This window comes from Equus caballus, chromosome 11 (assembly GCF_041296265.1).
Source record: "Equus caballus isolate H_3958 breed thoroughbred chromosome 11, TB-T2T, whole genome shotgun sequence".
In the NCBI taxonomy this organism is placed as follows: Eukaryota; Metazoa; Chordata; class Mammalia; order Perissodactyla; family Equidae; genus Equus; species Equus caballus.
This window is the reverse complement of record NC_091694.1, coordinates 52,105,975-52,121,404: the sequence shown is the minus strand read 5'-3', so window position 1 is coordinate 52,121,404 and position 15,430 is coordinate 52,105,975. Positions and strand designations below refer to the sequence as shown.

The window sequence follows — 15,430 nt, the reverse complement described above, 5'->3', positions numbered from 1 at the left end:
CTCTCCACTGCAGTTCACACCATGGCTTTTGGACATGCATCCTGGGACTCTATCAGAGGGTCTGCCTAAACTTCTTGAGGACCTGGCTCCAGGGCTCCTTGGGGTCAGCCAGGACCCTCAAATGGCAGTGATCTCAGGGCACATGCTTATGGAGACAGGGAAGCCAGTGTGGGGCCCAGACCCTCTGGAGCAGCTCCAGGCAGGGGCGGGGACGGGACAACCACTGCCCTGATCCTCGCTTCAGACGTCATCACGGCTGCCACCCAGGCCTCCAGCCAGTCATGAAGGACAGCTTCACTCTGTTATGGGCCGTTACTGTGTCCCCCTGCAAATTCAGATGTTGGAGTCCTAAACCCTCGTGCTTCAGAATGTGGCTATATTTGGAAATAAGGTCTTTATAGAGGTGATTAAGTTAGAATGAGGTCAGCAGAGTGGGCCCTGATCCAACAGGACTGGTGCCCTTACAAGAAGAGGAGATCAGGACCCAGACACACACAGGGAAGGCCATGTGAGGACACGGCGAGAAGGCGCCCATCAACAGTCAAGGAATGAGGCCTCAGAAGGAACTAGCCCTGCTGACACCTTGATCTCGGGCTTCCTGCCTCCAGAACTGTGAAAACATGAAATGTCTGTTGTTTAAGGTCCCTGGTCTGCGGTACGTTATTCTGGCCACCTGAGCCCATTCATATACCTTGTGTTTAGCCTCACTTAGTGTCTCTTCCCAGAGGGCTCTGCCCCGGGCCCCAGGCCTGTCCCTGGCTCATGAGGGAGCAGAGTGTCTTGCCACTGGACTAACCTGGGGCCCCCTTTCATGTCCTGGCCCCACTGTGGAAGTCACACCACTGCTGGGGGAGGGAAACCTTCTCCAGGCGGGCCACGGCTCGGAGAGCCCCCGAGACTCCAGCAGCTGGCAGAGCAGTCAGCAGGGCTTCCTTGATCACCAGAGTCCATCGCAATTCTGATGCCACAACACTTCTCACAGACATCAATCTGAAGGCCGTTTCCAAAGGACGGCCCACGCAAGCCTCAGACAGGGAGGGTGCTGGGTCCACAGGCTGACCAGGAAGCTGGCACGGGGTCAGAGAAGCAAGACCTGCAGTAAGAGCTTCTGCCAGGGCCCTGCCCCACAAGTGGCCTCAGCCCTGCCTGCCCAGCATGCAGGGGAAGCCCTCTATTCCAGTCCTTTAAGAAGAGAGTGCCCAACACCAGGAATTAGAGACACTCCCTTCCCAGCTGAGGTCTGTTGGGAAAATACCCTTTCCAGTCCTCACAAGGCCTCCCAGGCACAGAGGAATGTAGCAGGCCGAGAAATCGCCCTGCCCTAAATCCTGGGTCGTCGCTGTCAGCGAACTGGGCTGCTTCCTAGAGCCAATCACGAGGCCGCCTGGGGCTGGAAGGCCTGCAGCTCATGCCAAAGGTCCAGATCTGCCTGTGGCACTGGGTTAGAGTGAAACATTCTGCTCTGCTTCGAGTAAGACTGGTCTGTGTACCTGGATGCCATCCACAGAGAAAGGAGGAGCAGGCAGGGCCCTGTGGACTGGCCCTGCCACGTGGGCCAGGCTGAGCTCTGGCTGCTGTGGGAGGTCAGGGGGGAGGGAGAGGACAGGAAGGGGAGGGAGGGGGGAGGGAGGGGGAGGACACAGCGTGCTCAGTGCAGGTGAGAGTAGGGCATGAAGACACAAAGGGCCAGCATCTTCAGAGAAACTCAGGTTCAGATCCGAAGCTTCCCTCACCTCCTGCAACCATGCTGGGCCTCTTGGAGGAAGCCTGATGGGACCCCCAGAGGTGGCACTGGGGAGAGAACAGACGTCCGCCCCTAAGGGATGTCCAAGCTCTTGTCGTCTCCACTCCTCCAAACAGGGTGAGGAGGGTCGGCAACCAGGAAAATAAACATGAAAACTGGCCAAGGCTGTCAGAACATTCCAGAATAGAGGGGACCTAATATAAGGGGGTGGGGAAGACGCCAGACAGGTTGATGAGTGGCGTGGGGCTCGGCTGGGGGACGAAGAGTGCATGCTGACCAAGCGGGGACTAGTGTCTAAGTGAATTCAGAGCTGTGAGGAACGGGAGATGAGTACTGGGAAGGCCCAAAGGCAGAGTGTCAGAGAGCCCTGTGGAAGCAGCTGCATTATCATTACTTAATCTACACAGAGTAAAATTCACTTTTTTTGGTGTACAGTTCTATGGGGTTTATCACATGCAGAGATTCTTGTAGCCACCACTACAATCAGGATACAGAACATTCCAACACTCCCAAGAATTCCTCCATGCTCCCCCTCTGGTCAGCCCCCCACCCCTACTCCTGGCAACTACGACCTGTTCTCTGTCCCTGTAGCTTCACCTCTTCAGACATCTTATTCTGGGACTGTACAGCAGGTACCAGGTATGGATGTACAGTGTGTCCGGATGGGACTGTACAGTACACAATCTTTTCAGACCGGCCTCCTTCATTTAGCCAAATGCATGTAAGACGTGTCCACGTCACTATGGGAATCAGTAGCTTGTCCACTTGCATTGCTGAGTAGTAGTCCATGGCACGGACGTACACTGCGTGTTCACCCATTCATTCACTGAAGCACATCAGGGTTGTGTCGTTTTTGGCAATTATGAATAATGCTGTTATCAACTTGGATTTCACTTCTCCAGGATAAATACCTAGGAGTGGGACTGCTGGGTGTTGTGGCAGGTCTATGCTTAACTTGAGAAGAAACTGCCAACCTGTTTGCCAGAGTGACTGTGCCATTTTGAATTCCTGCCAGTAGCCTATGAGAGTTCCAGTCATTACACATCCTCACCAGAGCTTAGAAATTCAGTACTTTTTATTTTCGACATTCCAATAGGTGTGTAGTGGTAGCTCATTGTGGTTTTAATCTGCATTTCCCTAATGTCTAATGATTTGCCATCTGTGTATCTTTGGTAACTATCTCTTCAAGTATTTTGCCCATTTCTAATTGAGCTGTTTGTTTTCCTATTGTTGAGTTTTGAGAGCTCTTTACATATTCTGGATTCAAGTCCTTTGTCAGATGTGCGATGTGCAAATATTTTCTCCCATCTGTGGCATGTCTTACAGAAGCAGCTTCTTACAGACGTATCCCTCCTGTCACTCCACTCCTTAACGCCATCCAGTGGCTTCCACTGCTCTCGAATAGGGCCCACCTCTTCTCCACACGCCCATGAGCTGACCCTGCCCTCCCCTGCCTCCCTTCTGACCAAGGGCCCACCAGCCCTTTCCTGCTTCCTGACTCTATTATCCCTTTTCCCTCAGCTTCCCCACGGCTGTCCGCTCCTCACATGCCAGGTCTCACCTCAAACGTCCTGTCCTCAGAGAGGTCGCCCTGGCCACCTTGCAGAATGGCTCCCCCCACTTACACTTCCTTCCACCCTGGTCATTTCCTCCATGTAACTGACCACAATCTATAATAATCTTCTGCTTATTTCTTCTTCGTTTATTGTCAACTTCCCACTCCAAGGCAAGCTCCAAGGGAGGGTGTCTGTCTTGGTCACTGCTGTAACCCCCATCCTCACATGTAGCAGGTGCTCAATAAACACTTGCCGAATCAATGAACAAACTCGGGACGCATCTGCCGTCCTCTCCATGGGGAAAAGGCCATCCCATTTACCCTGTGATTCTGGAAGAAAGAGGGAGGGGCTGGCAGGAAAGATAATCCCCTCATATCCTAGATCATCGGCAACCCCGACTAGGACCACTCTGCGCTCCCAAATTCTCCATGCTAATAAGGGAGCGAGGATAATTTAAATCCATAGATAATCCGCAGACTTCATCTCAGCTGTCTGTGTCAACCTCCTCCGCAGCTATGCTTTTCTTTCTCCCAGCAGTTGCTAACGAGGCACAAAAGAATAAATGTTTCAAGTTGCACGACCTCTCCTTTCCCCTGCCACTTTCGGATCAAGGTGCAGACAGCAGGAAGGGGAAGGGGAGGGGAGCCCCGTAATCCCAAACTGGGTTATTTGACCCTTCATGATCTGGTTAACTGTAGTCTTCCTGCACCTGATTTACAGCTGGGGCAAAAGACACAGGTCCTACAGATGGTTCTGAGAGAGAGAGGGAGACAGGAGCGGGGAGAGAGAGAGAGAGAGAGGGAGGGTGTGTGTGTGTCTGCAGGCACAGGCTTGGGGCAGGCAGACAGGCAAGAGCTGGACAGTACGGAGGGAGAGGTGCTGCAACGCCAGGGTCCTGTGCAGTGGGCCAGCGAGGGCCAGCGAGGGTCGTGCATCTGGCTCCCAGCCCCAGGCCTGTCGGGAGTCCCGCAGACGCTGCCGGGTCCTTCTCAGCGGCACTTTCAGAACCACGTTCAGAGGCACACAGCCTGTCCCCACCTCTCTGCTCAGGGCCTCCACAAGCAGCTGCCGAGCTCTCATCTCTGCCTTCGACTCATTTGTCATTTTTGCTCCCAAAGTGTGTAAATCCTTTATGGAGAGTATGCATTTGGGCATTAGGTCAAATCCCCAGGGCCCTGCCCAGTCCTGTGACAATGGGCCTTAAAGCCCATACCTGGGCTGAGCCCTTCAAGTCCGAGGGGCCCATTCGCCCACAACCACCGCTCATTGAAAGAACGAGGCAATGGAGAACCAAGGACTGTCTCGCTGTGCGTGTGTGCTGGCAATGGCAGGGGTCCTGGTTATTCTGTTTTCCGCTACTTGTATGGATATCATAACAGTTCTCAGGTATGGGGTGCAGGCCCTGTGTCAGGGACCTCATTTACTCTACACCACAACCCTAGGAGTGAGGAGGACTATTACTATCCTCATCTTCAGATGAGAAAACTGAGGCACCAAAGAGTAAGCACCCTGCCCGGAGGTGGAGCTTGAACCCTGGTCTCAATAACTCCAAGCTCCATGCTTTTAAAAGCTATTCATCCCAAGTCTGTTGGCTGGTCCCCAACTGCTGCTCTCCTGGGAGCAAAAGCTATTTCCCAAGTAAAATGCCCTCCCTTAACTGGGGGGCTGGAAGATCAGGAGGCTTTTCTGCTCCAGACCAGGGACCCCTGGGGATCCTCCGGGAATGTGTGGAATCAGGATGAGAGTGGGCTTCAGAGACGAGGGGCCTGACACCCAGGGAGGTGAAGAAACTGGCCAAGGATGCCCAGAGGAAAGAAATGAAGGGCTGGGCCTGAAAGACCCTATTTCAGAGCAAGGCACTGCACGTGCTGAGCCACAGCGACTCTCTTTATTTGTAAAGACCTTGGAACAAAACCATTTCCACCTGATTTCCTGGCTCTGCCAGCTTTTCCGAGTTCCTGGGTCAAAGACTTGACATTGATAAGACTTTGCCCTGTTGTATCAGGGACCCATAAAACTTTTACTATTTAAAGGAGTACAAGGAATGTGAAATGTCAAAGCTGGATGGACTCAGAGACCCTAAATCTGAATACGACCTCATAGATGAGGAGTCTGAGGTCCAAGGAGGTCATGTACTGCTCTGATGCTCTCTACAGGCTTTGAACCTGGAGCCAGATCTGGAGACGAGGATTTCTGATCCCCACTTTCCCCAGGGAACAGGGAACGGATGCGCCAACAGAGGCCACGGGGGGGTGGAGCTCTTGCACTGGGGATTTTCCCTCCTGACCTTCTCTCTCCCTGTGGGTGCTGGCCTTAACTGCACCCTAAAAGAGGCTACTCCTTGGAGTGTGGTCTCTGCCCTCCAAGCTGGGAGCTGCTCCAGCCACTGCACACTTTCCTGCCTAAGAGGACCAACCCTTTTCCCTGCACCCCATAAAATGATGACAAGAAATGGAAATGTGACAAGGGACCCATAAAATGAAAGGGCACTCCTGAGGCCTCTAGGGTTTCACAGGCTGCGTGGACGCTGCCTTAGAGTTTGGAAGGGGTGGGGTGCCAGGTTCTTAGCTGTGCTATGACTAAACCCTCAAATGATCAGATCTAGACATGTATACACACACACACACACACACACACACGCTATCCAGCAGTGAGGACCATCCAATCCCATCTGGACACCGGAACCTCAGGCTATACTAGCTACGCTCCCAGCCTTGCCTGGCAAGATTTAAATTTTGTTCAATTTAAAGCACAGCCCCCTCCACCAAGTTTTCATCAAGAGAGCCATAAAAAACATTTAAATTTATTGACAATAAGTCTCTCCCCTCAAAAGAATAAATCCCGGGCCTAGGCCACCTGTGAGTATTCCCTTTCTCAACACAAGAGCGGCTCCCTGTCCTCATTTCTTCTCCTCCCACTGCCCTGGTTCTCAGCCTTGGGGAGCTTTTCGGCCTCCCAGTGCCCAGCTCTCCTCTGGACCCATTCATTGAACCGGAATCTCTGGGGGGAGGACCCAGGTGACAGTATTCGCAAACGTCCAGGTGATTCCAAAGTGCAGCCAAGGGTGAGAACCTCTGCACAAGTCAGAGTCAAATACAGTGAGGATGCCCTGAAGTCAAGGTCGAGAATCCAGAGTGAGAAACACATGGGGAGCCGCACATAGTGGTCCTGGAGCCAGAGGGGGCGGCCCAAGGTAGTCACTTCCTCCTCAACCCTTGGCAGAGCTGCTGGAAGAAATAGGGGGTGGATGGGAGCGGCCAGCGTGCACTGACAAAGATGGTGAGGACGTCGCGTGCTTCTGCCCCGCGACCGCCTGCATCTTTGAAGGACTCAGGCACCTTCTTAGCGGCCTGCATTCAGCCCTGCAGACTGTGGACTTGAAGGGGGCAGGGCAACGAGTGAAAGAAACAGGCTGCTCAGTGAAATGGAACCAAGCCCTTTGTGCGGGACGCTAGATGCGGTGGTTAATTTCTTAATTCTCATCGCAATTCAGTTCACGGGAGACTCCTGGAATGTCTTTATCCATCACAGATGGTTTGGGAAGATGATAAATTAATATCGTTTAAATGGAGGCATGGCCGAAATGGTTAAATGGCAACGTCTTCTTTGCCGGCTCCAAAGAGAAAGAGCCCCAAAGTCCATAAAGAAGACAAATGGTAAACAAAACCGCCTATCTTTTGACAGATTCCAGGACGAGTATCATTCACCAACCATTCTGCGGAGAAAAGGGAGAAATTCATCTCATCTGACTTTGTATAGGACAACAGCCCACGCCATAATGAGGCCTTCCCAGTGCTGTGAAATCGCACTGAATAGCCGAGAGTGCAGCCGCCTGTTCCCTGGGCATGTTTATTACAGCCCTTTGTATGCGCTAGCCCTGCCAGCCCTGGTTTGGTTCTAAACTAGGGGAGGGGAGAAAGAACCCAACAAATTTGTTGCTATGAAACTTCCCAAATGAGGGGCTGCATAATAACGTTTGGAATCTAATGCCCTTGCTGCAAGCTGTTCTTGTCTGGGTCCACCCCTGCTCTAAATTAAACAAGGTCGGGAGGCAGCCAATCGCCAGCAATGTATATGGGTGGCCTCGGCCCCCTGCCCAGGGCTCCTCCCAGGCCCTGGGAAGTCAGGGGGTAAAGAGGGCCTGATGGCCATTCCCAAGCACCCTCAGGTCAACTGCTAACTTGAGTCAAGCGCCACTGCCAGTTGTCCCAGCTCCCCTGTGAGATACATCTGGAACAGAGCAAAGAAGTGCAGCCTTCCCATGAAGGCCATTATGGGCTTCCCTGAGGTCAATCCCAGGAGGCCACGGCCTGGGGGTGGCTCCACACCTACCAGATTCTGGAAGCTTCTGAGAGCAAACCATCAGAGATCAAAACGTTGGGACCATATGCTTCCACCAAAGGAACCATTTCCTTAAACTGCCTGGCCCTGGGAAGACAAGAGGACGGACTCGGTGGGGGGTGATGGAGAGACCCCTGCCTGAGGATCTCAAGGGTACACATCCCCCTGACAGTGACTGAACTCCTAAGCCTGGCTCCCGCCAAGATCTCAGGGTCTCTCTTTGATGGGTAGTCTTCCGTGGGGGATCTGAGGACTCAAATTCCCAAATCCCCTAAGGGGGTGACACCAGGAAAAGGAGAGCTGAGGAGTAAGACCTGGAACTTTCAAGAAATGCCTTTCCTCACCAATGACATGGCAGGACCTTTCAGGTCACATTCTTCTTGCTCACCAATCAGAGAGCAGATCTTTTAGGCAGTGTCTTTTCTCACCAACCATGCAGTAGGCCCTTCAGGCAGTGTTTTTCCTCACCAATCAGGTGGCAGGATCCCTGAAGAACTGTCTTTCCTCACCAATCAGGAGGCACTGAGAGTCCTACCCTTTCCTCCCACATCTCCCCAGCAGGTGTCCTTCCGAGCAGAATCCATCCCCACATTTCTCCTCTTCCATGGGTTCTTCTCTCAGGGGTCCCACCAAGACTGGGGGCACCTGCTCTCCAGGACTGGAAGGGAAGACACAGCCACCAAGGCCGGCCACAGCATTTGAAATAATAAGACAGGACCACACCCTCGTCTGCCTGCCTCTGTTCCTCCTGGAAACCAGCAAGGGAAGCCAGGTGTCCCTACAGCATTTAAACAGAGCAGCAGAGCCCAGGAGAATGATCTGCAGGTTCCCAGGATCCTGCGCTTCCTGACATCTCACTCCGAGCCATGAGAGGCCATGCATGGCCCTTGTCCCTCCCCACAGCAACACAGGAGAGGGAGGGGAGGCAAACGGGAAGATGACCAAGGCCTGGTCCTTCTCGCCTCTCCAGGGGCATGTCTTTCCCGCTCTGACAGCAGAAACTGGCATGACAGTACGTGACCACTATCCTTCCACATGGAGCTGAGACCTTCTCATGCACAGGCCCACCTGACAGTGGCCCCTGTTGATTAAAATTTATTGGCCAAATCCCCAAGAAATCTGTGCACAACCAGTTGTTTACAAGATCCTGGCTTCAATTTCTTCTGCAAATGAAAGACAACGAACACTTGGGTACAGGTGAAGGAGCTGGAGACCTTCCAGTTACGTGCTCTGAAAACCCAAAGCCCTCCCTCCCTGGTCACACATTCCTGCCACCGTAGACATTTCCTGGGTCCCTTTGCCCAGGCCACCTTCTGAGTCCTGTTCAGTCTCATGGGGGATTCTCACCTGGATCAGCTGTTTTTTGATGTGGAAATAGCCAGGCTACCTTTATGTTTAAATTTCTCTTGACAACCACCAGAGGCAGCCTTAGGTCCACAGATCTGGAAGGAGAGCTTGCTTGTGTCTTGGGAGCCACCCTATTCATTCCTGTTCATTTGGAAACGAAGGGATTTCTCCTGGAGGAGTCAGACTGGGACACTGTCTTTTCTGCAGAAGAGTATTCCACACAAGCAGGGCCAGCTTCATGGGCCCCACTTTCATAGGGCACGTGCTTGGTTGAAGCTCTGATTCTGTTGTCATTTTGAAATTCTTAGTAATTCCTGAACAAGAAGTCCCATATTTTCATTTTGCACTGGAGCCTGCAAATTATGTAAGCAGTCCTGAGCACAAGTGCCCAACATCTGGTGGATTTCCTGTTAAGAAGATGATAATTTGGCTTCATCCAAAGGCTGGGCAGTGGCCACAGAAGGGTTTCTCTACTGGAGCTCATTCTCTGGGCCTAAGTCTGCCAAGGCTCGGGTCTCTCTTGTCAGGGTCTATACAAGCCCATGTCAGGACCCCATTCGTGGGGGACTGTTGCCCAAAGAGCCCTCAGGATAACTATCTTCTTGAGAAGCCATGCTCACGGCAAGCCCTAGCTCTAGGCCCCAAGTTTTGGACCCAGAGAGCCCTGGTTCCTGGAATTCCCAAAAGCAAATGTGGGGTGGGGGGCCCCCCATTCCTCCCCCTCAACGTCACTAAATTCCCTGGCATTTCATCAGCTCCACTGAGTCATCTGAGCATTGCTTCACTTTTGTTAGTGAGAGAAAACAAACAGCGGAAAGTTAAAACATTAGTGCTTGCTCCAGTGAACGAAAATAGAGTCCGCCGTCTCCCTTTTTTTGTCCTGAGAAGTAAAGCTGTTTGCAGGTGGATTAAATGTTCCTTCTGAGAACCGGCCCCAGCAGCCGCCGACTTCACTGCGACTGTCCATGTCTGTGTGAGCTTGGGGGCCTGGGGGCCGTGCGCACACATCCAAAGAAATATGTCCGCGTGGTTTTGGTAAAAGAGAGCCCTTTGTGCCGATGGTAAGCCCGGTGAACATGACCCCCGCCCTGTGGTATGCGGCACACCTGTGCAGAGGGACCAGAGGAAGGCGGGGGCGGGGACCGGAGCCCTGCACCCTCGCAGGAATCACACCTTCTCCTTTCTTCTCCTGGGAACCATTTCTCCATCGCCCCTTTGTTTCGGCTTACACCTCCAAATACCAGGGAGGTCGCGCGCGTGTGTGTGTGTGTGTGTGTGTGTGTGTGTGATCATCTCAGTGCCGATTTGTATGGGGACTAGAAAAAAGAAATAGAAAAGGACAGAGGAAGGAGAGGGAGGCCCGTGTTCCCGAGACCCCGCCCCCACCGCCTACCTTTGCAGGCCTTCCGGTGGGTGATGGGCTTGCCCATGTCGCGGTAGTAACCCTCCTTGCAGTAGTGGCAGTGGCGGCCAGCCGTGTTGTGGCGGCAGTTGAGGCAGACACCCCCGCTCTTGCGGCCCGACAGCTTGTAGAGCTCCATGTTGAAGCGGCAGCGCCGGGCGTGCAGGTTGCAGTTGCAGGCTGCGGGAGGCAGGGAGAGGCATCAGGGCAGGGGCCCCAGGAGACTCTGTGCCCCCAACTCCCCCGTCTCCTCCACTGCGGACTGGGAGGCAGTCCTTTCTCAGGGAGCTTTTCCTTGGCTCCCCTGTTTGCATCCATAAGCACTTATTGACCTCCTAGCTGTACCTGAGCCATGGCCGAGGTTCTGCTCCCTTACCTCGCACAGGGAGACAGTTCCTCTCCCTCGACCTGCCCTCACTGGTCACACACCCTCCTCAGTGTTGGCAGGTGGAGCTGGCATCCTTCTTGTGCCCGAATCCTGCTTGTTATGGGCTGACTTGTGTCCCTCCCCCCATTCACATGCTGAAGCTGGAACCCCAGGACCTCAGAATGTGACTGTATTTGGAGATATCTTGGAGAGGACCTATCTTGGACACAGGGCGTTTGGAGAGGTGATTACATTAAAATGACGCCATTTGGGGGCCCTAATGCAATCTGACTGTGCCTTTGTAAGAGGAGGAAGTTTAGATACACAAAGAGACACCAGGGATGCACACGCACAGAGGGAAGACCATGTGAGAGAGAAGGCAGACGTCTGCAAGGCAAGGAGAGAGGCCTCAGGAGAAACCAACCCTGCTGACCCCTTGATCTCGGACTTCCAGCCTCCAAAACTGTGAGAAATAAATGTCTGTGGGTTAAGTGCACCAGCCTGTGGTATTTTGTTCTAGCAGCCGGAAAAGACTCATGCACTGCTTTCAAGGCATTAAACTCTCCGGGAGCACACTCCCCATGCCCTTGAGCTCTGGCCACCAGCCTCTACACTCCTTCTTCCACTCCTCCTCACGCCACTGAGGGCTCGGGGGCCTGCTGGACCATCTCCCTTCCTGCATCAACTTGGGCAACTTCCCATTGCATGGTGGCCCACACTCCTGGGCTCTGGGTCCTCTAGGACCTTCAGTATCCTCCTCTCTGGCTTCCCTGCTGCCCAGTCCTGCTTCCCTCTGCCTGTTCCCACCATGCTCCTCAGGACTCAGCACCCTCTTTCCTCTGCTTTGTTGGTCTCCTGGTTCAGCCTCGTTCACCCCTCACAGCAATAGTGCTCCTGACTCCCAAACCTCTATTTCCAGCTTTTGCTTTGGGGTCTCCACTTGGACCCAGAGGCACCTCCCCCAAGTCCATTCATTCCTCTCTATCCCATCAGGCTTTGGCCCCCCTGTCGCCTGAGCTGACCTCTCCAGGCTGTTCTCAACACTATAAGCAGAGCAGGAGTCCTACACACCAATCTGAGGATAACTGTTACTTAAAATCTTTCAGTGGCTCCTTGCTTTTCTTTTGGATAAAATCTAAATCGTGTAACACGGCCTCCGGGGCTCTGAATAGCTGGTCCTGCTTCCCCTTCTTACTGTGATGATTCAGCTGTGCCAAACTTTTCTCAGTTTCTGGAGCATGCCGTGTGGTGAGGACCCCTCACCTGCCCCACCGGTGGCTTTGCATATGCTGTTCCTTGCCTCCCAATGCCCCTCCTCATCTGCCTGCATCCTTCTCATCCTTCATGTCTTGTTTCAATGTCACTCCCAGGCCCGTCTCCTGCCAGCCTGGCCCCCACCTGGCCCTCCTCATCCCACACTGTGGCGCCTGTGACCCGGCTCAGCTAGGCCTCTAACCCCAGGAGAACTCCGGCTCAGAGCTGGTGGCCTAACCTGGCTCATTCTTCAACACGGTTTGCACTGCTTTTGTGCTAAGTTTGTTTAAAATTGCGTTTCACGTAATTTCTAAAGAAATATATGTTTAATACCAGACACTTGAAAAACAAAAGCAGAAAGGAAAAAAAAAAAACACTCACTCAAATTTCCACCAACCACTGTTAACACAGGGGGGGGCTTTCCTTCCAGGCTTTAATTAACAGTTGCTCAGCTGTGGAACTATTTAATTCTTTCCTGAGGCATGGATCATACTTGTACAGCTTGCTTCCTAGCCTATTTTCTCCTGATGATGAACCTTTTTTAATGTCAGATCACATTCTTCCTGATTCTGAAAGGTTGTCTGGTCCTCCGCTGTACGGATATACGTAACGGGCTCCCTGGAATCCGCAGCGGGTTTTAAAGCGGGGCCTCCCCGGGATGGGCAATGGGGCTGTTTCCAGTTTCTCACTGTCATAAACAACACAGTGGTAATCACCTTTGAACATACGTATCTGTACTCTGCTCTGATGCCTGTGGGACATCATAAGTTTCCAGACAGAACTGCCAGGTTAAATTTTGGATCTACATGTTTTAAACTCAGGATCCAAACTGCCAAATTGCCCTGGAGAAAGGCTGTTCTCGCTCACACTCCTCCCAGCAGGATATGAGGGCTCCTATTTCACCACACCCTTGAAAAGAATAACAATATGCATTTGGTATCAGCATTCTTTTTTTTCAATCTTTGCCAATTCGTCTGGAAAACACACAAGCACACATGATTTTAATTTGCATGTCTCTGATTCCCAGTGAGGCTGGACATTGCTCCATGGGCTTGTTTTTCTATTTATATTTCTTTTTTGTGTATTGCCTGTTCATGCCATTTGCCCAGTTTTCAAATAAGGTGTTTCGTTTTTTTTCACGATGTCTAGTGCTCTTACATATAATGGATTAAAAACCACTTGTCTTTTCTGCCATACAAGCTGCAATTATTTTTACGAGTTTCTTATTCATATATTACTTTTCTGATTTAAAAAAAATATTTGCCTGTTAATTTTTCTCTCTGATGTTATGAAAACCTTCTTTAAATGTTCTTCCTAGAGTCACCCTCCAAATCACGCACCAAACAGTCACTCAATTTACAAGTAGTGATGGACACAAGCTTAGAGGGAGGCGCTGTGGGGTTTCAGGGGTTTCTGAAGTCTGGAAGGAGCTAGATGCCAAATTAGGCCAGAGAATGACTTCTGAGAGCCTTACCAGGTGTCTCTCAGCATCTCCAGCCCTTGGGCTGAACTCAACCAGGCACAAAGACAGAGGCACAGCCTCGCCCTGCCCGCCAGCACAGGAGACTATCATGTGTACATACGCACATCCACTGTCCCTTTGGACTCATTCAGCCAGACAAGGGTGATGAAGGTTGCTCAGAAGGGTTAAGGGACCTACCAGCCCAGGACCACAGAGCCAGTCAATGGGGGGGCCAGGACTGGAACCCAGGTCTTCTGGTTCCTGGCCCACAACTCCAGTGGAAAGGACCCACATCACTGGAAGGAACAGCTGGGCCCAGACTGCAGCACAGAATCGGGATCTTTCCTACTGGCACAGAAGTCACAGGGCCTGGCACATCCACCCAGGGACAGGCATCTGGAAGGAGCACATCCTCAGGCCTCTCTTGCAATGGGAAAGACCTCACTAGCAGCATCTTCTAGTCCTTCCTGGAGGCAGATGCTAATCCTGTGTCCTCCTCTGTAAAGACAGCTCCACTGTCCCCCATTCCCCCAATGGGGCTGCCGGAGCCTCTGAGCCCTTCCTGGGAGCTCAGCACCCCCCTTTCCCCACCCCAAGGGGAACCTTGGGCTGGTTTCTCTTTTCCATATGCACCTTACTCCAACAAAAGGTTCTTCACAAATAACTGGTCACACAAAAGAAAATTCAAAGGCTGCACATCCAAAGGCAGGGCTCCCCTCCCCGTCCCTGCTCTTGGAGCTGTCAGGGGACATCAAGTGGCAAGTGCCCACACTCAGGCTTTGCAAAAGTATTTTACAGCTTGTTTTCTTTTCTCTTTGTTTTATTTTCTCTGCACAAATGGAAAAACGCATCGGCCAAAGAAGCTCACATCTGGATCCCTCAGAGCCACACAGAGATGTCACCCAACTCCTAGCCTGTCCCCAGCCCCTTCCTCAGAGAGACACCTTAATCCCTCACGCCTTCCTGTTTATCTCCTGCCTCTCTTGGAGGCAAAAATATTGGGTATTAGTTTCATTATCAGATTTCAAGGCGGGAAGGAAAGGGCAGCTTTGTGAGAACAGAGAGGTCACCACGGGAGGCGGGGCATGGGGCAGCGCAACTGGGGCAGGGAGCCCTGTAAGGCGCTGTGTGCTGTCCAGGGGTCCCCCAGCCACCCAGAGAGAGCTGGTCTGGTCTAGACCCCAAACTCTGTGCCCTCCTTCAGCTGTCATGTGGTGATCACTAATGACACATCATATGGCTGCATTTCAGACCCAGGGGCATCAGAAGGGGAAGGAGGGAGGAAGTGGAGAAGCCCCCCCACGCCCTCCCCTACTAGAAACCTGTGAGGGAAAAGGTCCTGAGATGGGGTCCCATTTTCTCTCTTACTAAAAGGTCCTCTAAGTCTTATTTTAACATATGCCTGTCACCACCATTCTTTAAGCTTTTCTGAACCTCTCCCACCAACCTGAATGGTCCAACCCCTTGCCACCTCTAGGCCAGTTCAATTCAACACACATTTAGGTTCTCCAGCTACATGCCAGGCCCTGCACCTCAGGTCACGAGGGAGATAGGGATGGACGATTCACTCTCAAATGTCCAGAGCTGCCCATCTGACAGAGGGAGGAGCAGATGAGCATTCCTGGCAGCAAGCTCTTAAAGTGCGACAAATACTATCCTCAGCTGTGTTGGTTCCTAAAGGACAGAAACAGTGTTTGCCCTTAGATCCTCCAGCCCAAAACAAACCTTGATACATTTTTGTTGTACAAATGAGAGAGAGTGAGCAAAAGTGAGCAAGTCAGAGAGAATATGGATGGATAGATGGATAGACAAGTGGATAAGTGGATGGATGGTGCATGGGTGGATGGGTGGGTGGGTGGGTGGGAGGATAACTGGATGGATGGATAGGTGGATGAGTGGATAGATTGGTGGGTGGGTGGGAGGATAAGTAGATGGATGAATGGGCAGATAAGTGGGT

The 15,430-nt window shown here is 52.2% G+C and overlaps 1 protein-coding gene across 5 annotated transcripts in view; it reads right to left on the bottom strand.

Moving 5' to 3' along the window:
• Nucleotides 1-15,430, bottom strand: part of NTN1 (netrin 1) — a 186,579-nt gene that overhangs the window by 54,681 nt on the left and 116,468 nt on the right. For all 5 annotated transcript variants that reach the window (XM_070226530.1, XM_070226531.1, XM_070226533.1 and 2 more), the window contains exon 3: nt 10,382-10,570. In XM_070226530.1, coding sequence (XP_070082631.1) covers nt 10,382-10,570 — 189 coding nt within the window. The remainder of the gene's footprint in view (nt 1-10,381; nt 10,571-15,430) is intronic.